This window comes from Aspergillus pseudodeflectus, assembly GCF_044049435.1.
Source record: "Aspergillus pseudodeflectus strain CBS 756.74 chromosome Unknown BJX68scaffold_26, whole genome shotgun sequence".
NCBI classification, from domain to species: domain Eukaryota; kingdom Fungi; phylum Ascomycota; class Eurotiomycetes; order Eurotiales; family Aspergillaceae; genus Aspergillus; species Aspergillus pseudodeflectus.
This window is the reverse complement of record NW_027263802.1, coordinates 123,725-142,952: the sequence shown is the minus strand read 5'-3', so window position 1 is coordinate 142,952 and position 19,228 is coordinate 123,725. Positions and strand designations below refer to the sequence as shown.

The 19,228-nt window shown below is 54.9% G+C and overlaps 8 protein-coding genes across 8 annotated transcripts; 5 read left to right on the top strand and 3 right to left on the bottom strand.

Annotated features, from left to right (window-relative positions):
* Positions 1–55: 55 nt before the first annotated feature.
* On the top strand, positions 56–4,840 carry BJX68DRAFT_267694 (putative RNA helicase/RNAse III; the record flags this gene model as incomplete). The annotated part of the gene is made up of 6 exons (XM_071045879.1): positions 56–160; positions 205–233; positions 286–331; positions 384–636; positions 683–824; positions 871–4,840. 6 exons carry the CDS (start codon positions 56–58, stop codon positions 4,838–4,840), a joined length of 4,545 nt encoding a protein of 1,514 aa, XP_070898155.1.
* Positions 4,841–5,431: 591 nt separating this feature from the next.
* BJX68DRAFT_267693 (uncharacterized protein) lies at positions 5,432–6,827 on the bottom strand (the record flags this gene model as incomplete). Its single annotated transcript, XM_071045878.1, has 3 exons — positions 5,432–6,404; positions 6,491–6,726; positions 6,804–6,827. The coding sequence occupies 3 exons, from the start codon at positions 6,825–6,827 to the stop codon at positions 5,432–5,434; spliced, it is 1,233 nt and encodes a 410-aa protein (XP_070898154.1).
* A 372-nt stretch (positions 6,828–7,199) lies between these two features.
* On the bottom strand, positions 7,200–9,097 carry BJX68DRAFT_255848 (major facilitator superfamily domain-containing protein; the record flags this gene model as incomplete). The annotated part of the gene is made up of 7 exons (XM_071043112.1): positions 7,200–7,226; positions 7,275–7,483; positions 7,536–7,920; positions 7,975–8,308; positions 8,368–8,408; positions 8,458–8,736; positions 8,807–9,097. The coding sequence occupies 7 exons, from the start codon at positions 9,095–9,097 to the stop codon at positions 7,200–7,202; spliced, it is 1,566 nt and encodes a 521-aa protein (XP_070898153.1).
* Positions 9,098–9,563: 466 nt separating this feature from the next.
* BJX68DRAFT_276317 (MBL fold metallo-hydrolase) lies at positions 9,564–10,785 on the top strand (the record flags this gene model as incomplete). The annotated part of the gene is made up of 3 exons (XM_071048073.1): positions 9,564–9,910; positions 9,961–10,101; positions 10,167–10,785. 3 exons carry the CDS (start codon positions 9,564–9,566, stop codon positions 10,768–10,770), a joined length of 1,092 nt encoding a protein of 363 aa, XP_070898152.1. The 3' UTR covers positions 10,771–10,785.
* Positions 10,786–11,117: 332 nt separating this feature from the next.
* BJX68DRAFT_267690 (flavin-containing monooxygenase) lies at positions 11,118–13,043 on the top strand (the record flags this gene model as incomplete). The annotated part of the gene is made up of 4 exons (XM_071045877.1): positions 11,118–11,309; positions 11,402–12,200; positions 12,306–12,657; positions 12,743–13,043. 4 exons carry the CDS (start codon positions 11,118–11,120, stop codon positions 13,041–13,043), a joined length of 1,644 nt encoding a protein of 547 aa, XP_070898151.1.
* An 87-nt stretch (positions 13,044–13,130) lies between these two features.
* On the bottom strand, positions 13,131–15,250 carry BJX68DRAFT_267689 (transcription factor domain-containing protein; the record flags this gene model as incomplete). The annotated part of the gene is made up of 2 exons (XM_071045876.1): positions 13,131–15,110; positions 15,158–15,250. 2 exons carry the CDS (start codon positions 15,248–15,250, stop codon positions 13,131–13,133), a joined length of 2,073 nt encoding a protein of 690 aa, XP_070898150.1.
* A 438-nt stretch (positions 15,251–15,688) lies between these two features.
* On the top strand, positions 15,689–17,592 carry BJX68DRAFT_276312 (flavin-containing monooxygenase; the record flags this gene model as incomplete). Its single annotated transcript, XM_071048072.1, has 2 exons — positions 15,689–16,037; positions 16,093–17,592. The coding sequence occupies 2 exons, from the start codon at positions 15,689–15,691 to the stop codon at positions 17,535–17,537; spliced, it is 1,794 nt and encodes a 597-aa protein (XP_070898149.1). The 3' UTR covers positions 17,538–17,592.
* Positions 17,593–17,739: 147 nt separating this feature from the next.
* On the top strand, positions 17,740–19,113 carry BJX68DRAFT_255843 (zinc-binding dehydrogenase; the record flags this gene model as incomplete). The annotated part of the gene is made up of 6 exons (XM_071043111.1): positions 17,740–17,796; positions 17,846–17,915; positions 17,970–18,037; positions 18,103–18,168; positions 18,250–18,424; positions 18,503–19,113. 6 exons carry the CDS (start codon positions 17,740–17,742, stop codon positions 19,111–19,113), a joined length of 1,047 nt encoding a protein of 348 aa, XP_070898148.1.
* Positions 19,114–19,228: the final 115 nt, after the last annotated feature.

Below are 19,228 nucleotides of genomic sequence, written 5' to 3'. Positions count from 1 at the left end.
TCCGTCATGCACCTCTCACTTGCCATCTCCAAGTAATCGCTGGCGATTTGACGGAATGGCCGCCATTGCACCGGGGGAGCCCGACCTCCCCGCCTATCGGGCGCGGAGCTACCAGCTGGAGATGTTCGAGGCGAGCCTGAAGGACAACATCATCGTCGCGGTATGTGACAACAAACATGTTAGGAAATCTGTTAACAGATATAGATGGGCACTGGAAGTGGGAAAACACACATGTACGTACATCCCCGGGGATAATGTAGTCGACTCGGCTAATTCATTATCTAGCGCTCTCCTGCGAATAATGCATGAGCTGGAGAATTCTGATGGAAAGGTACGTTTCAAGTCTCTCGCAATTGGACTGTCAGTTAACATCCAGTTTCTAGCTCATATGGTTTCTGGCACCAACCGTCGCACTGTGTCTCCAGCAGCACAAGGTCATCTCACAGCACATCCCAGCTGCAAAGTCGAGGACGCTCACCGGCCTAGACAAGGTCGAGCTGTGGACCGAGCAGGCTATCTGGGATGCCGTTCTCCAGGATGTCCAAGTCGTTATATCGACGCATGCTGTTCTTGTTGATGCGATGACGCACGGCTTCGTTAGGATTTCGCAACTTGGGCTTATTATCTTCGATGAAGGTATGTTTTTTCAAGGGAGAAGGTGGTATCTTGACTGACAGATTAGCGCATCATTGCGTGCGGAATCATCCCGCGAACAAGATTATGAGAGACTTTTACCATCCTGCTGTTGCAAGGTTTGGTCCGGATGCTGTTCCGCGTATTTTGGGTCTGACAGCTAGTGCTGGGTCGAGTCGTGAGGAGTTGCTGTAGGTAGAGAAGTTGGTTCTTGGTGCCGGAACTAATGGTTTATAGCACCATCGAGTCGAATATGAGCTCCATCTGCACGACGCCTCAAGCTCACCGGCATGAACTGCTGGCACACACGCATAGACCCGAGCTGCAGCGGGTTTTGTTCACACCAGTCGCCTTAGACGCACCCAGGGGCGCAACGCAAGCAGCACTCTTGCAGGCCTGGGAATCGCTAGATCTTGAAAATGACCCTTATGTGAAGAAGCTAAGGCGTAGCTCTCCAAACGGACATGCGTTGAAGAAGGTGCTCTTAACAGAGAAGACTTACTGCAGGGACCAGTTGAAACGATTCGTTGACAGAGTCGAGCATATCTTCACCGAGCTTGGTCCCTGGGCGGCCGACTATTTCATCTGGACGTCGCTCGAGCAACTCCGGGGTAAAGTCCACAATAATTCGGTCACGTTGGATCTAGATACCGAGGAGCGGAAATATCTCGTAGATATCCTTTCGCAACTACCGGTCCCGGACTTCAACCTGCACTCAACAGACCCCGCCGATTTCCCCGTCTCGCCGAAGTTCGAAGCCCTAGTCTCATTCCTAACAACCACAGAAGAGCGCGACTTTTCGGGCCTCATCTTCGCCCAGCAGCGCGCAGCCGTCGCCGTAATGGCTCACCTCCTCTCTATTCACCCCTTAACCCGAGACCGATTCCGCACCGGCGGCTTCGTTGGCATGTCGACGTCAACCAACCGCAAGGACATTCTCGGCGAGCTGCTCACAGCAAAGATGCAGCGCAACACACTCGACGACTTCCGCCGCGGGCGCAAGAACCTCATCGTCGCAACGGACGTCCTAGAAGAAGGCATCGACGTCAGCGCCTGCAGCGTCGTCGTCTGCTACAACCGCCCGCCGAACCTAAAGTCGTTCCTGCAGCGGCGCGGCCGCGCACGACGACAGCACTCGACGTATGCAATCTTGCTCTCGACGGACGACGATAACTCGCATCTGCACAAGTGGCAGGATCTCGAGAGAGTCATGGAGGAGGCGTACCGGGATGACCAGCGCCGATTGGAAGAGCTGCGCGCACTCGAGACTACGGAAGAGGATGTGCACTCGCGGTTCTGCGTTGAGGCTACGGGCGCGATACTTACCGCTGATAATGCCACGCAGCATCTGTACCACTTTTGCTCGATCCTCCCGCACCAATCGTACGTCGACAACAGACCGGAATTCTCGTTCGAGAGCGATGGGCTGCAAGTAAAGGGCAAGGTTACGCTGCCGAGCTGCGTGCATCCGGATGTAAGACGCACGGAGGGCCGCTCGTGGTGGATGACCGAGCGCGCGGCGAGGAAGGAGGCTGCGTTCCAGGCGTACAAGGCGCTGTATGAGGCTGGGCTTGTCAATGGTAATCTGCTTCCGCTTACGAAAAGCCGCGAATTTACGCTGAAGGATCTCGCTCTGCTCCCGGCCGTCATGGAGGTCTCGGAGCAGTACGATCCTTGGGTTGACTGGGCGTATTCGTGGTCGTCGGAGACGCCGGGGGTGCATTCGAGTCGCATCTTTGTCCGTCATAATGGGGACGTTGCGTATATGAAGCTGCTGTGCCCGACTGTGCCGCCGCCGCTGGAACCCATGACACTGTTTTGGGATAATGAGACGACGTACACGGTCGAGTTTGAGGCTGCGCAGCAGATCGATTTGTCCACTGAAGACCTGGAGAAGATGCGGACTATCACAGCTCTGTATCTCCAGGCCTCGATAACGAGACCCCTCCCCGCTGACCGCGACTACATCGCCCTCTTCACCCCGGACGTACCACCCTCCGAGCTGCCACCCTGGCTGGAGAAACATCGCGGCCACGAGCCAGCGCAAGACGTCTTCACTAGCAACCGCCACTCAGATCTCATGGGAATAGTCCGCGACCGCGCGCGCTTTGGCGAAGTCCTCGTTTTCAAGCGCTGGGTCGTCTCAGGCACAAATGACCCACTCTCACTAGAATGCGACCCGTACCCTAAGCGCCGAAACCTCCTACAGCAGCAGACCCTCGCCACATCTACAAAACGCTCCGCACCAGAAGACTTCCCACCAGCGAATGAGAGCGAGCAGCAGCAGGCGGCACTCCTTGGATCCCCTACGAAGAAACGCATCATCTCCGCTGACCAATGCACAATCGACAAACTCCCCGCAACCGAAACGATCTTCGGCCGGTTCATCCCCGTGATAATCAACCGCCTCGAAGCCGCCCTCGTCGCAACGAAACTCTGCGAGACGATCCTCCAAAGCGTCCCCTTCGGCGACATCAGAAACGTCATCACGGCAATCACCATGCCCTCGGCGCAGGCGCCGAGCAATTACCAGCGGTACGAGTTCTTCGGCGACTCCGTGCTCAAGTACACAGTCTCCTTCTCGCTCTTCTATCAGCATCGGACGTGGCACGAGGGGTATCTCAGCGAGGGTCGTGATGCGATTGTGCAGAATGGACGGCTTGCGCGGGCGGCGTTGAAGGTCGGGCTGGATAGTTTTATTATTGGGAAGATGTTTACGCCGAGGCGATGGGTTGCGCCGGTTATTGGGGAGAAGCTCAAGATGGAGAGTGGGACGACGAAGCGCGAGATGTCTACCAAGGTTCTTGCTGATGTCGTCGAGGCGCTTATTGGGGCTGCGTATATCGATGGTGGGCATGTGAATGCGCAGGCGTGTCTGCTGACGTTCTTCCCCGAGCTGCGAATCATCACCCCGGATATGGCCATGTCTCTGGACCAGAACGCAAACCTTAACCAATCCCAAGACCATCCCCAACCACGACCAATCCACTACGAACTCCTCGAAGAGAACATCGGCTACACATTCACCAGCAAAACCCTCCTAACCGAAGCACTCACCCACCCCTCCTGCCAACACGACTCCACAACGCAGTCCTACCAACGGCTTGAATTCCTCGGCGACGCTGTCCTCGATATGATCATCGTTGATATAATCCTCGCACACTCGCAGGAGCATCACGGCCTGAGACAGATCCCGCAGGGCGAGATGACGCGGATCAAGCATGCGCTTGTCAATGCAAATCTGCTTGCATTCTTCTGTTTGGAGTTTGGATGGGAGGTTCCGGGGACGGAGGTTGTTGTTACGGATTCGGATGGAGATAATCGGGTTGAGACCGTGGCGACGAGCACGACGCATCATCTCTACACGTATCTACGGCATTCTCCGACAACGCCAATACTCACTACGCTAAAGACAAAGACGCTGCCGAGGTATATGCAGCAACGACCCGCTATCCTCGCGCATCTGCACCCATCGCCATCGCCATCGCCATCCCAACCCAACCATATCCTGTCCCCACGCTCAACCCCCTCGTCCCCAAACCCAAATAACCCGAAATACCCCTGGGGCTCCCTCGCAACCATGCACCCGGAGAAATTCCTCTCGGACATGATTGAATCCCTCCTCGGCGCCATCTTCATCGACACCGCCGGCGACGTGGCCGCGTGCTCAGCCTTTCTTGAGAAACTGGGTCTCCTCCCGTATGCGCGGTATGTCCTCGAGCATAGTGTGGATGTTGTTCACCCGTTGCAACGCGCGCAGGTTTTTGCGAGGTCGGATGTTAAGTTCAGGACTCTGCGTGTGGTCAAGATGGTGGGGGATACGGTGGGGGATGGCGATGGGGAGAGTGAAAGTGGAGCTGGAAGTGGCGGCGAGGATGGCGTAGCCGAGGAAGAAGCAACATACACATGCACTGCAACCCTGCCCAGCCACAGCATCGAGGATATCGTTGTGAGCGGGTGCTTGAGCAGTGAGGAGGCGGAGATTAGGGCTGCGGAGGCGGTCATCGCGGTGCTGCGTTCGACGCAGGGGAGTGGCGTTGGCGCTAATCTTATTGGCGATGACGACGGTATTGGTATTGATAATGGTCTTGACGGTGGTGATATTGAGAAAGAAATGGAGGTGGAGGTGGAGATGGAGGTGGTGATGGAGAAGGACTTGGATAATGATGATGATGATGATGATAGAGCAAGCGCGATGGAATTTTGAGGGCCTGGGCTTTTGTGGATCTTAGATATTTCCTTTACTCTTCCAGGATGAGATTGGGATTTCAATGCTTGGATGCTTTTCTGGACAAGGCTGGACAGAGATGGATATTGGAAGATTTTTGTACATGAACCAAGGGAGACTGCGTTGGATTTCGGTTTTCTAAATACACCTTGGAATAGATGATTTGAAATATGTAGATATCTTCTGGCGTATCTCCACAAATCATTGGAGTTCCCAGTCCATAGCGTCTACGAGGCTGCGCAGGTATCCGCCCTCTTTATAGAGGTTACCTGAGCAAGAATGACCTCTGCAATCTTCAACTACGCATGCATACAAGGCCAAGATCCAGAGTATGTTGAATCGACCAGCCGAGCCTTTATTGATCTCGACTTGCATGCAGTCTCAGGTTCAATGTAGAAAAGTAAAGTAAAGGAAACAGAAACGCTTCAGGGACAGATAGACGTGACAAAAAGGAAACCGAGAGAACCTCAAGCTTAAAAAAGGGAAAGGGAAAGGAAAAGAAAAGAAACCGAAAGGTAAGCAAACCCAATGAAATCGAATCTGATCATGACATCACATCACATCACATCTTCACCCCTTGCGCCCGCGCCTCCGCACCCGAGATCTCGTCCTCGGCGCACTCTGCGGCTCTTCTTCCTCTACATCTACCTCTTCACTCGGCGTCTCAGCCCCGGACGAGCTCTGCGACTCGATGATTCCCTGCTCCTGCCCGCCATCTCCATCCTCATCCTCATCCCTCGCAACAATCACGCCGTCATCCGTAGACGCAGAAGAGCGGTGCTCGATATCGCCTTCAGCCTCGGGATCCGATTCCACCGCCGGCCCAGCCTCAGCCTTGATATCAGCAAGGACTTTCTTCGTCGCACTCTCTTCCCCGTTCCACGCGCCACACCCTCCACACCGCCAGCGGCCGAGCTCTTCAAGTGATTTCACACCCGGCGGCGCCTGCCCGTTCACGAGGCGACATGTCCCGCAGATGAGGACAATCCGGTTCTTTGGCTGGGTCTCGTCTTCGCCGAGGAGGACGTCCAGGAGGCGGTCGTACCAGCGTGAGTGCTCGATGTACTGCTGCGGCGCGGGGAAGGCGTTTGGCGCGAAGCCTGGCTCGTCGAGGCCGGGGGGACCGGATTGTGGTACAGGTGGTAGGGGTGCATTCAGGTTTGGCGGCAACTGTGGACTCTGCTGTTGCTGCGGCGGGTAAGGAGAGGAAGGCTGTTGTGGCGGAGACTGCGCCGTCGAGCGACGGATATTCGCAGTGGGAGGTGGCGGGATGCCCGTGCGCTGCACCGGGGGTTGTTGCGGTTGGGAAGGCTTCCGTTTCCCCGCTTCACTTTTCGGTTTCTGGTCGCCGCTCTTCGCCCGCTGTTTCGGTGAGTCGCCGGCGTACTTCTCGAGCAGCTGCTGCGTGGAGTTGTACTTTGTCGCGACCTTGAGCTTCTCAATCGTCTCGTCGCGCTGATTGTTCAGGTTCTCCAGATATCGCTGCGTATTGTTGATTCGGTATTCGTAGTATCTGGCGCCGCCGGCTCGGACGATGTAGATTCTGCGCGCGCAAGTCGTTAGCAACCGCACCTGTTTCAAACTCTCGAGCGCCGCCCGGTTCGTCCGCCCGATCACAGTTGAACATACACGACAGGCCCCCCAACAATCGCCGCATATTCCTTGACCCCCCAATTCTGCCACCCGAGCACAAGCGCGAGGATAATCGAGTAGAGGAGGTAAACGAAGGTGGTGTAGAGGGTCCAGAGGGCCTTGAAGCGGCGGGCGTGCTGGCGGTGAAGGTCGAGGCGGGTGGTTGCGCGGGTGATTTTCTCAGAGAGGGTGGAGAGGGTTTTTTCGAAGAAGGCTGGGGAGGAGTCTTCGCCCTGTTCGTAGAGAGAGAAGAGAATGTTAGGAAATGGACTGTCTCCTCTTGCGGAGTGTGATGGTCGGGCCGACGTACCTTGAATGGCCAGAGGGAGACCATGACGTGACGTGTTCGTAGGAGCGAGCTAACACAGTGAGAGAGGTGAGGGAACGTAGGTTGATGGGTTGGGTAGAGAGCGGATGAGGACTAGGGCATCTTCTAGAGTTTAGGAAAGGAGGGAGAGGAGAAGAGAAGAGAAGTGGAAAGGAATTAAGAATGAAAGAAGAATGAGAGAGTGTGGAACAAAGCAGGTTCGTTTGGATGCAGTGACTGCAGGTGAAGCTCAAGTGGACCCAATTGCGGTGGCCTGCAGGCTTGGCTGCCTCAGGCAACAACTTACGTCAGGGCTCTTTCCTATTCGGTGAATTATATACACGTGACTTGAACTATAGCTACCAATTACCCTATACCGCCAAGATTGGAAGAGACTAACTAAACAGTGTACCGGAATTGAGGATTCTGTAAGAGTCAGCTCTGCCTTGGATTCTGTCTAGAATGCCTGTTTACCGTCTTGTCAGTCAAATCATCCTGATACGCGTTCTCGAAGCCCTCAAGAACGCCAGAAGCATCGCGGCGGGCGTTATCACGGAGGCAGACGTATCGGTAAATGAGAACGAGAATTCCAGCAATAACAGTCGTCACAACAGTGACGATAAAGCCCGGGACGTATCGTGGGTAGTCCTGTGCTCTGAAGCAAAGCGGCCCCACGAAGTTACCTGCCCAGCCCGATTAGTTACATACAGCAGAGAAACGGAGAGAAGAATATACCAAGACAGTAGCCAATGTACAGGCCACTAGAAGAAAGCGAACGCTTGGTGTAGCCGGCAATATTGCCGATTTGAAGACCCATAAGCACGGCGTAACCCGCACCCACAGTTGGCATGATATAGCACGCAAAGAGAAGCCCACCAGTTTGATCGAGCGGCAGGGTTAGTAGAAGAATACACGCAACCATTGTGACAAGCTGACAGCCAACCACAAGCCAGGAGCGGATCCCCTTGCTCATATACTTGTACGAGATCCACGGGAGGATCAACATCATGGTTCCGGCGTAGAACCCTGAGGGAATGACAAGTAGAAGTGACTCGAGGGTGCTAAAACCAAAGGAATTAATGATTATTGGCGTGAACGTAGAAATCGGGGCATTGGCGATCTAGGATTCGAATTCTAGTTAGCTTAGACGCGATAAAATGCCGTAAAAACTCACCATGGCAAGAAAAGCCGTGAGAAAAATCAACCAAAACTTGATATCAAGAAGGAGTTCGACCACCTGACCCATCTTGAAGTGAGTATTACGCACTCCGCTGTTATTGCTGCGCATTCTAGCCACGGAGATATACCGCTCGCGTTCATCAAACCCCCGCGCGTTGATGGGGTCCGCGGGAAGCACGAAATTCAAAATCACGCCCCATATGATTGTGATAGCACCGGCGAAGAGATACATATACTCCCAAGACGACAGGGAACCCTTAATGTGGCCCAGGCCGTAGTTGATTAATGGACTGAAGATACTCACGTATCCGGTACACGCGTACCAAATTCTAGGATTCATAGATGGTTAGTCTGGCTTCCTGATATGGAAAGAGGAAGGAATACGTACCCCATGCGTAGAGCCTGCTCATCTTTCTTGTACCAGCCGCCCTACACAACATTCAGCATGTGATAGACACTCAGGGGGAGTTTAACATACAACAATAACCATGAACATAGGAGAGATACCGCTCTCAAGCAATCCCAAGAAGAACCGCTGAGCATACAGCGACTGATAATTGTGGCAGACAGGCGTCAAAATAAGACATATGCCCCACAGCGTGACTATGACCGATGCCACGTGGTGGATAGGATATCTCTGCGCAAAAAACATGGTTGGGTACGCTCCAACGATGAATCCTAGGTAGAAAATGGCCGCTGACATGGAGTACCTATTGCCGACGGTGAGACCTAGGTCCTCGCGGAGGCCAAAGAGTGCCTGAAAAGTCAGTAAACCGTAGTTCCTATGACTTAGAGTAGTCTGAGAGAGAATAGAATAGGGCACATACTGCTTGAGACAACATTGCCTTGTCATAATACTGCAACCCATAGGTCAGGCATAGCAGGGGTAAGAGCTTCCAGTCGATCTTCCGGACGAGCCGCTTCTCCTCAGAAGGCTCCCACGATTCGTCGCCCGTATAACGGGCCAGAACCTTCATTGCTTCATCGGTGTGAGTGGTATCGATCTTCTCGTTCTTCTCGTTCTTCTCGGTCTTGTCGACAGATGTCGAGGTCTCGACGTGGTCGGCCGCATGGCCAATCTTGCCATCGGACAGGCTGTCCTGAGTGGAGGTGTCCATGGCAGGTAGACAGCAAGTAGAAACGCAATGTCGTGTAGGTGTACCAGTAAGCAGGCAAGGCGGCCGTGAGCCAGAAGGGATGGGAGGGAGGGCAGTTTTATAATGACAAGGATGTGATACCAAGAGGTCAACTCCGGGGCAGTCAAGGCATACCACGGACGGAGTACAGATGGACAAAGGCGAGGAAGGAGTGAATGAATCTGGGGAAGACGACCCACAGCTCACCCACGAGGTCGATGACCTCCATGAAACTATCCCCAGCTCTGGCTTTTTTTGAGTTTCGGGCCATGTATTGGAAACCTGGGCGTATTGCTGCATTACTACCGGTATCCTACCAGTATCATTACTCGGACTAGTGCTTCTCCACATTGTGGATGCGGGGGATCCGGAGAAAGGCCGAGCTGTCATAAATCTCCGCACAAGTCAAGTCAGATCGAGTCATGCGTGGACACATTGCAGCGAAACAATGGCTAACGATCGTCTTTTTGAAATCCCCGAGGGGGAGTCTGTTACTGTCAGACTGATCAACCCAGTCAACTTTGGGCCCTCGCATTTGAAACGGTTCATGACCCCCCAAGTGCCTGGTCTCGAGACATTCGCACGCAACCCCGCCTTCTCCTTCGTGATAGAACACTCGTCCGGTCGCAAGCTGGTATTCGACCTTGGAATTCGAAAAGACTGGCAGAACTACGCGCCCAAGATCGCAGACTACATCCCGACGACGGGGTACGATATCGAAGTTACGCACAATGTGGCAGAGATACTCGAGGAGCACGGCATTCAGCCGGAGGAGATAGAGGCTGTCATCTGGAGGTGCGCGCCTTATTTCAAAGGATATCTTGCCAGAGCTGATATGGATATAGTCACTGGCACTGGGACCACATCGGCGACCCCTCGACCTTTCCCTCAACCACAGACCTAATCGTCGGACCAGGCTTCAAAGAGGCCATGCTCCCCGGATATCCTACGAATCCAGACTCTCCCATCCGCGAGAGCGACTATGCGTGCGTTACACACCTACATTTGGCTTCCCCACTGCCCCCCTGTCTAACTGAAAGTAAACGTATAGAAACCGCACCCTCCGCGAAATCCCTTTCCCACACGACAGCCTGCGCATCGGCCAATTCCCCGCGTACGACTACTTCGGCGACGGCAGCTTCTACTTGCTCGACAGCCCCGGTCACGCAATCGGGCACCTCTGCGGCCTCGCACGCACAACTACAAACCCAGACACATTCATCCTGATGGGCGGCGACATCGCGCATTACACGGGGATTTTCCGGCCCTCGAAATACCTCCCTCTCCCCGAATCCATAACCCCGCACCCAGTTATACACGGATGCGAATCGGCATTCTGCCCCGGAAGCGCATGGGAAGAACTGCAGAAATCCAGAGGCCGAGGGAAGAACGATAGTCTCTTCGAACCGACGTTCGGACACGACATCCCGCTGGCGATGGAGACGATTGGCAAGTTGCAGGAGGTGGATTGCGACGAGGATGTGTTTGTCATTATTGCGCATGATTTTGCGGTGCGGGATGGGGTGGCGCATTTTCCAGAGTCGCTGAATGAGTGGAAGGACAAGGGGTGGGGGAGGAAGCTGCGGTGGGCGTTTTTGAGGCAGTTGGAGGGGTACTGGAGGGCAAAGGGGGTGCTGGGCGAGAGTACAGAGTAGATGACAATGTCCATGATAATAATTGAAAGGTAATGAATCTGATTGGGACATAATTCTGAATGAACACACCATCTCTCCGTAGCCGAGCATGATCCCACTCCGGCTCGGCAGTCCGCATTCGGATAACCGCCGGCACTCGACGCACGAAATGTGGAGATGGCTGCACTCGATCTGGAGAACCCTAGACTTCTTTGACCGTGTCCCGGACAAGGACCGACCCCGCGACATCCGGCTGTCACTTTATATTCCCCATGTTCACATCGTCGCATCAACATACGCAAACTCCAGAGTTCATTGCATCACCACTCCACTCAATAATCGACCCCGAAAGCAGAATCAGAGTCGCCATGGGCAGCATCGAATCACCCCCCTTCACCCACAAAAATGACCACCTCGACTACGACGTCCTGATCATCGGCGCGGGCCTCAGCGGCATCTACACCCTGCACCAGATGCGCACAATGGGTCTGCGCGCAAGGGTGCTAGAAGCCGCTTCGGGGCCCGGAGGGACGTGGTTTTGGAACAGATATCCCGGTGCTGTAGGTCTTCCTCTATTCTCCCATACCCCCCGCACGAGCATATCGAGACCCAAATCAGTCACTAACAAAATTGTCTGTCTTTCGGTGAACAGCGCTTCGACTCGGAATCCTACTCCTACGGCTTCTCCTTCGACCAGGAGGTTCTAGACGAATGGTCCTGGAGCGAGCACTTCGCCGCACAGCCCGAAACACTCCGATACTGCGAGTTCCTCGTCGACAAGTTCAACCTCCGTCCCGGAATGCAATTCAACACACGAGTCACAGCAGCGCACTACCAAGACGCGTCCAAATCCTGGCTCCTCACCGACGAGCGCGGGAGCACATACTCTAGCCGGTGGCTGGTGACGTGCATGGGGATCCTGAATGCATATACGCTGCCGAATATCCCTGGCGTGCATGATTTCAAGGGGTTGGCGATCCATACGGCGCGGTGGCCGCATGAGCCTGTAAACTTCGAGGGGAAGAGGGTGGGGATTATTGGGACAGGCGCGACGGGGATCCAGACGATTCAGGAGGTTGCAAAGACGGCCGGCCACTTGACCGTCTTCCAACGAACGCCGAATTGGAGCGCACCACTGAACAACGGACCTATTTCCCCGGAGGAGATGGACGAGATCCGGAAACGGTACCCCGAGATCTTTCGCCGGTGCAAGGAGTCGTACTCGTGCTTCATCCACAAGAGCAACCCCGCGAGCGTGTTTAGTGTATCCGAAGAGGAGAGGGAGAAGTTCTGGGAGGCGCTGTACCAGACGCGCGGGTTCGAGAAGTGGCTGTCAAATTTCCATGATATCAACACGAACCGTGAGGCGAATCGGTTGTATTCGGACTTTATTGCGAGGAAGATCAGACAGCGCGTCAAGGATCCCAAGACGGCCGAGTTGTTGATTCCGAGTATGTGCCCCTCACCCCCCGTCCCATCCCTACCCTCATTAAACCCACCACATTTTTCGTCACAAAGAGTATGGCCGTACAGTGAGCTAACAAAAGAGTGCGTAGAATGCCATGGCTTCGGCACCAAACGCGTCCCACTCGAATCCGGGTATTTCGAGACCTACAACCGGCCCAACGTCTCCCTCGTCGACGTCAAAGCAGACCCTATAGAACGAATCACGCCATCAGGCATCAAGACCCGGGATAGCGCGTACGACCTCGACATCCTCATCTACGCGACGGGCTTCGATGCCGTGACGGGCGCGTTTAGCGCAATTGATTTCCGCGGCAAGGGAGGCGTGAAGTTATCTGAGAAATGGAGTGAAGGCCCGAAAACTTTCTTGGGCCTGTTTTCCGAAGGCCTACCGAATGCTTTGTACTGCATGGGCCCGCATCAAATGTTCGGGAACTTTCCTAGGTGCGTTTGGGCTTTTTTTTTTATTTCTGCCCTGTTCCCCCTCTGGTTGATTCTGGTGGTGGGGTGTTGACTAACGGCCGCGCAGGAGTATCGAGTACGCCAGCCATTGGATCGCCGAGTTTATCCGGTGGGCGAGCCAGAAGGGGGTTACGTCTGCGGAGTGTACAAGGGAGAAAGTCGAGGAGTGGACGGAGCATGTGCATACATGCGCCGAGGGTCTACTTGCCAACGAGGTGGACTCGTGGATGACAGGGGTCAACAAGAACCTGGCGCATAAGCAGAAGCGGATTATTGCAAGGTATAACGGGCCTGCTCCCGGGTATAGAGCGAGGGCGGATGATGTTGCTGCGAGGGAGTATGAGGATTTGGTGATTACATATGATTAACTAGGAAGCGTTTTTACTGTTTGATATCAAGTTTTGGCGTTGGTTGGTCTCTGGATAAATTCATGATACATTGAGAAGATCCGAAAACTACGTGAATAGGTTCATATCTGACAAGGTATAATCACCAAACAAGTCTTGAAACTGGACCATTGTCTCAAAGTCCTCGAAGAAGATCTCGTCGGTATGCGGGACCAGGAGCCGCTCTGCAACACGGCTCGTCTGCGCCGTGGCAAACGGAAAGTATTCCATCCAGTCGATCCCTTCCAGCGGGTTGTGCGCCGCCGTGCCCGGAATGGGACCGGGGTCAGATTCTTGGCCCACGCTAGTTACAGTATGGGCAGGCCCAGCCTGTGCAGGATCTGAATTCGACAAGGAAAGCAGAGCCTCTGCGCCTGCCGCGCTTGGTCTAAGGCGTTGGAACCCCGCATGGAAGATTTCGGCAGTTGGCCACATTGTCCTGAGCTGATCAACAGCCAAGGTAAGGATATCCAGATCCTCGTTTGCGGCTGCAGCGAGACCATCCACGCGACAGGCTTGTAGAAGCGCGATAAACGCCATCCCACAGTACCAGCCTGTAATGGCCATGAGGAAGCGTGTCCCGCCTCGCGCGAGGGTGTCGCGGAAAATGCGGGCCACGCACGATGCAGCAAGTATGGCGGGTGGGTAGGCTTCGGGGTGGTGCGGTTGATAAGGTTGCTTCAGATGGAGCATTATGATGACGGCGAGGTATGGAAGGTGCAGTTGGTGAACATCACGGTTGAAAGTTGTGGTGCGGTCTGCGTTGATAGGAAGTTGGAGGTGTGGTGGGAGGGATTGAACCCATGTGATGAGTTCGCGGGCGAGGTGGGTGGGAAAGGGCGTGTTGACATCAGAGGTAGGGCGAGCGAGGTACTTGGCTATCCGGCCAATGATGGCACAAAGTCGGACCCAATAGATGAAGATCTCAGCACGGATGCGTGCGTTGTGATCGATCAACGCGTCGGGAAAGTCGTCGAGAGTGGGTTCCGTGATGTCGCAGTCAGCTTCGTCGATAATCGATGGCTTCCCCTGACAGATGGAAGTAAGACGTTCGCGAGCAAACGCTGTCCACCAGATACGCCTGCGGATGAGATGGGAACGGTGGTTTGCAGGATGATTGTGTTGAGAAGAGGCAGGACCAGGGCCGAGCGAGGGTTGATGGTGGACGCCGAGTTGCTGGCAGTGTCGGACTACACAGCTGGTCCACCACCAGGACGAGTGACGGTGAAGAACAGATGGAGGGCGCGGGCTCCACCAGTAGAAGAGAGAGACGGCTTGCAATGAGCGCACGACATCGGGTTCGGCGTCGTCATAAAACAGGTTGCGCGCTCGCTTGTAATAGGCTGCTGGGCCGTCATTGGGGATTATTGGGGGTTGAATGTGACTGCCGACAATGGCGAGGGCGTTCACGAGGAGCGGCGATTGAGACAGCTCGTCGATGTTGAGCTGATCGCGGTCGAGGACTGGACACCACGGCGAGCAGTACTCGAGGTATGTCTCGATGAAGCTCTGCTGCAGGTCTGGACTGGGGAGGAGTCGAGGGTCCGGCTGTTGCTGGGCGAGGAGACGCTGTTCCTGATTGCGGGCGTCGGCTTGGATCTCGAGCTCGTAGTATCGCGAGGAGAGGTCGCGCCGGGTTTCGGTATCGTCGGTGCGGCAAGTCGCAGGGGAACAGCTGGGGTTGTCGCCAACAGGATCAATGGGAGGGTGGAGGGGCTGCGTCGGATGGGTGGTCTCTGGCAGAGGGTTGGAATGGTCAAAGCTCCAGATCCACTCTGGAGGGGGCTCGCGCAGGGCGATGCTCTCATCGGCGGTGTCCTTTGCACCTTGTTCGACCGGCTGTGCATCCACCGGCTGTGTTTGCGCCGGCTGTCCCTGCCTGGTGCTGTCACCACTGCCACCACTACCGCTGCTGTCTGGAGGCGTCAGTGGACCGCGTCGCCGCGTAACCCGTTTGGACGGCCGCATGCGACATTCTTTGCCGGCAGAGTCGCAATTCGTGCAGTTGCTGAGACCCTGCCCGGTGCGGACTTGAAGGTCGCATCGAACCTGTCAGGTTAGCCTAGATGTATCTGGGTTAGGCCAGCTAGAGATACCTTTTTGCTATGACAGATTGTGCAAGCCAGCTCGGCCCGTTTCCGCTTTGGCTGATGGCCGGTGAATTGCAGCCAGGGAGTCGAGGTAACCATGATGGCCTGATGCGATCGAAGATGGGAAGACAGAATGTCGAGAGCATCGGCAGTGAGCAGCAGCTTCGGCTGTGAGCTCTGGGGCAAGGAGATCCGGGGTGCGGGGGGAGTCTCCAGATCCAGCGACCAGCCAATCTCCAGCTGTCGGTTAGTCTGGCCTGCTTGCTTCGGCCGGTGAGACCTGTGGAGCTCTCGTAGCTTGTGTATTGGGGTGTATTTGGAGTCGCCCAGACATCCACTGTCGAAAAATACGGTAAGTAGCCGGTATCACTCTCCACACTCGGGTTACCCCAAAGGGACAGCCCTGGTTGCGACCCGACTCGGGAGTCAATGTCCAGCAAAATGCGAGAGGAATGCACCGTACGATCGACGTCTCTTTTATAAGACCGACACGCAGCTATCTCTTCAAGACCACAGACTAGACATCAGATACACAAGATGGCCATCCCAACCGAACAACAACCCGCCGTCAACGGCCACGCAGAGACCAACGGCCACACAAACGGCCACACAAATGGCACAGCTCCTGTTCCAGACACAACTCCAACAGAGAAACCTCCACATCCGCGATATGTGCCTCTGAACAACCAGTATGGCTACACACCGCGCAAGCTGCGCGTCATCACCATCGGCGCCGGCTTCTCGGGGCTGTTGATGGCGCACAAGATCCAGCATCGATTCAAGGAGCTGGAAGAGTTCGTCACACACAAGATCTTCGAGATGCGAAGCGACATTGGAGGAACGTGGTTGGTGAACAATTACCCGGGAGTACAATGCGATGTCCCAGGTTCGTAAGCGATATGCCTAGTTATAGCGAATATGCTGCTAACAAATGGATGAAGCACACATCTACGCCTTCCCCTTCGACCCAAATCCCAACTGGTCAAAGTTCTACGCCAGCGGTCCCGAGATCCAAGAGTATATCAAAAAGACAGTCGCGAAATGGAACCTCGACCGGGATGTACAGCTAAACACGCGCGTCGTCGCTGCCCGATGGAACGAGAACGACGGCGTGTGGAAAGTGACTGTTGAGCATGAAGGTGTCCAGCGTGACGAGTATGCAGAAATCGTCATCAGCGGCCAGGGCGTGCTATGCCATCCCTCCTGGCCGACCATTCAGGGCCTCCACGACTTTAAGGGCAAGATTGTGCATTCGGCAGAATGGGACCACAGCTTCGATTACTCGAACAAGCGCATTGCCGTAATTGGGAATGGGTCTTCGGGGATCCAGATTACCCCTCAGATGGCGGCCCTCCCGGGGACAGAAGTCGTCAATTTCGTCAGATCCAGCGGTTGGATCTATTATCGCTTGCCAGCATCCAGACATCTTGGCCGGAAAACCGACGAAGTCAACCCAACATTCACAGACGAAGAGAAGAAGAAGTTTCAAGATCCAGAGTATCACCACCAATACCGCAAGGGCATCATCGACCGGACAAACAAGGCGTTCAAGCTGTTCCTCAAGGGCGAGTACAACGAGGAAGCAGTCCGCTTCGGCACCGAGCAGATGGCTGCAAAGCTCAACTACGACCCGGAGCTCTGCCGGATCCTCATCCCCAAGTGGGAGGTGGGGTGCAGGCGTGTGACGCCCGGTCCAGGATACCTCGAGTCCTTTTCCAAGCCCAACTGCAACCTGACCGACAGCCCGATCACGCACATTAGCGAGAACGCCGTGCACACAGCCGACGGCAAGACCTTTGAGTGCGACGTCGTCGTCTGCGCCACGGGCTTTGACGTCTCGCACCGCCCGAAATTCCCCCTCATCGGACAAAACGGGGCGAACCTCGCAGAGAAGTGGGCCGACGAGCCGGAGTCCTACCTCTCCGTCGCAACAGCCGGCTTCCCCAACTACTTCATCTTCACGGGGCCCAACTCGCTCGGCGGGCATGGATCCCTCGTCGAAGCCCTAAACTGGACGGGCGACTACTTTGTGAAGTGGATCAAGAAGATCGCAACAGAAGACATCAAATGCGTTGTGCCCAAGAAATCCGCCGAGGAAGCCTCGGTCCGGTACGGCGACGAAGTGCACAAGACGATTGTCTGGACTGGCGGGTGCAAGAGCTGGTACAAGCGGAACAAGGCTGATGGGCGGGTGACTGCGCTCTTTGGGGGTTCGGCGCTGCTGTTCAACAGGTTGATTAGTGAGCTGCGGCCTGAGGATTTTGAGATTACGTACAATAGTGTGAACAGCTTTAGATTCTTGGGGAATGGGTTCCTGGAGTATGAGATGGATCCCGAGCAGGATCTTTCGTGGTATGTCGAGATGCCGGAGCCGTTGAAGCAGTGAGCGTGATGACTACGGTCATGTCGGGAGGAGTTAGATTTCGTTTCCAATATCCATAGCAGTGAATTTATTCGGTTATCCATTTTGAGACTGATTGCGGGGTTTGAATATCCAGATCTACTTATATACTTGTGTTTGCTCTGTGTAGATGGACTTCAATAGTTCTACATCCATACCGTCACGGACCCATCGATATATACTCAAAATGTCCATCCCCGCTACAATGCACGCCTGGCGAAAGCACAAAGGCAACCCTGTCCCAGTATGCACTCCTGCACCCTCACTTTCGAATCGTTGTTAAGCGTAAGCAGGTCTGGGAAGAAATCCCCGTTCCCGCCATCCCACCAACCGGCCTTCTCGTCAAGCTCCTCGCATCAGGAGGTTCGTCACCCAAAGCATAACTCCCAGCAATTGTGTCTCTAATGAACCGTCTAGTCTGCCATAGCGACCAAGCCCTCCTCGACGTCGAGGATAGACCGCAGTTCAACGATGTCTATACACTGGCATGTTCATCTTTCTCTCTACATCCCCACATTACGAAGCTACGACTGACCTGGTCGATGTGTAGGGCCACGAAGGGTGCGGCGAAATCGTCGGCATCGGACCCGAAGTAACAGATGCCCGGTTCGAAATCGTACGTTGCCCGATTCCATATACCTATACCCAGCAGACCAAAACGAGGCATTTTAAGCGAAGCTGACGTGCGCGTGTCTAGGGAGGAAAAGTCGCCCTCCTCGCCGTCCCCGGCTGCGGCCTGGATACATGCTCCGAGTGCTCGCGGGACCTCGTCCAGCTCTGTCCCTCAGGAATGCACCACGGCATCGGACAGGATGGGTTTTATGCGGAGTACGTGGCAATCGATGTCCGAGGGGCTGTGCCGCTGCCTGATGGTACGTATTTCTAATGCATACCCCTTCTACCCTTCTCGGACTTAGGCAACGACCTGCGTACTCATGCGTGGTGCATAGGAGTCACTCCACAAGTCGGCGCAATAGCAACCGACGCCGTAACAACCGCGTACCACGGGATCGTCCGCCGCGCCCAAGTCCAGAAAGCCGAAACCGTCTTTCTCTTTGGACTGGGCGGGCTCGGCTTCAACGCGCTCCAAATCGTCCACAGCCACATTGGCGCACGCGTCCTCGTCTCGGATCTGCGCCCTGAGAAACTCGACGCCGCACGGGCCCTGGGCCTCCCCGAATGCGACATCGTTCCCCTGGGGGTCTCCATCCCCGAGTTTATTGCGGAGAAAGGGATCAAGATTGACACTGTCCTCGAATTCGTCGGCGCGGCGCAGACGTTTGCCGATGCGCAGCGGATTGTCCGGCCCGGTGGGAAGATATTGTGTATTGGGACTGGGGAGCGGGTGAACAAGTTGGATATGAAGAATGGAATCCGGAAGAGGCTGAGTTTTGTGTTTTCGTATGGGGGGCAGTATAAGGATCTCGAGGAGGTTCTTGGGCTTATTGCTCGCGGGGTTATTGAGCCGAGAGTTAAGACGGGGAAATTGGTTGATTTTCCAAGATACTTGAGGGAGCTGGGGGAGGGAGTCGTTGAGGACAGGGTTGCGCTTGTTCCTTAGATCTTAACATGATAGATACCCTGGGGATGTTTTGCGCAATCGCTTCCATTCTATCAACATGCCCGTCGGCCGAAAAGGTGTGATAACAACCACATTAGCTATGGTTCGGGTGATA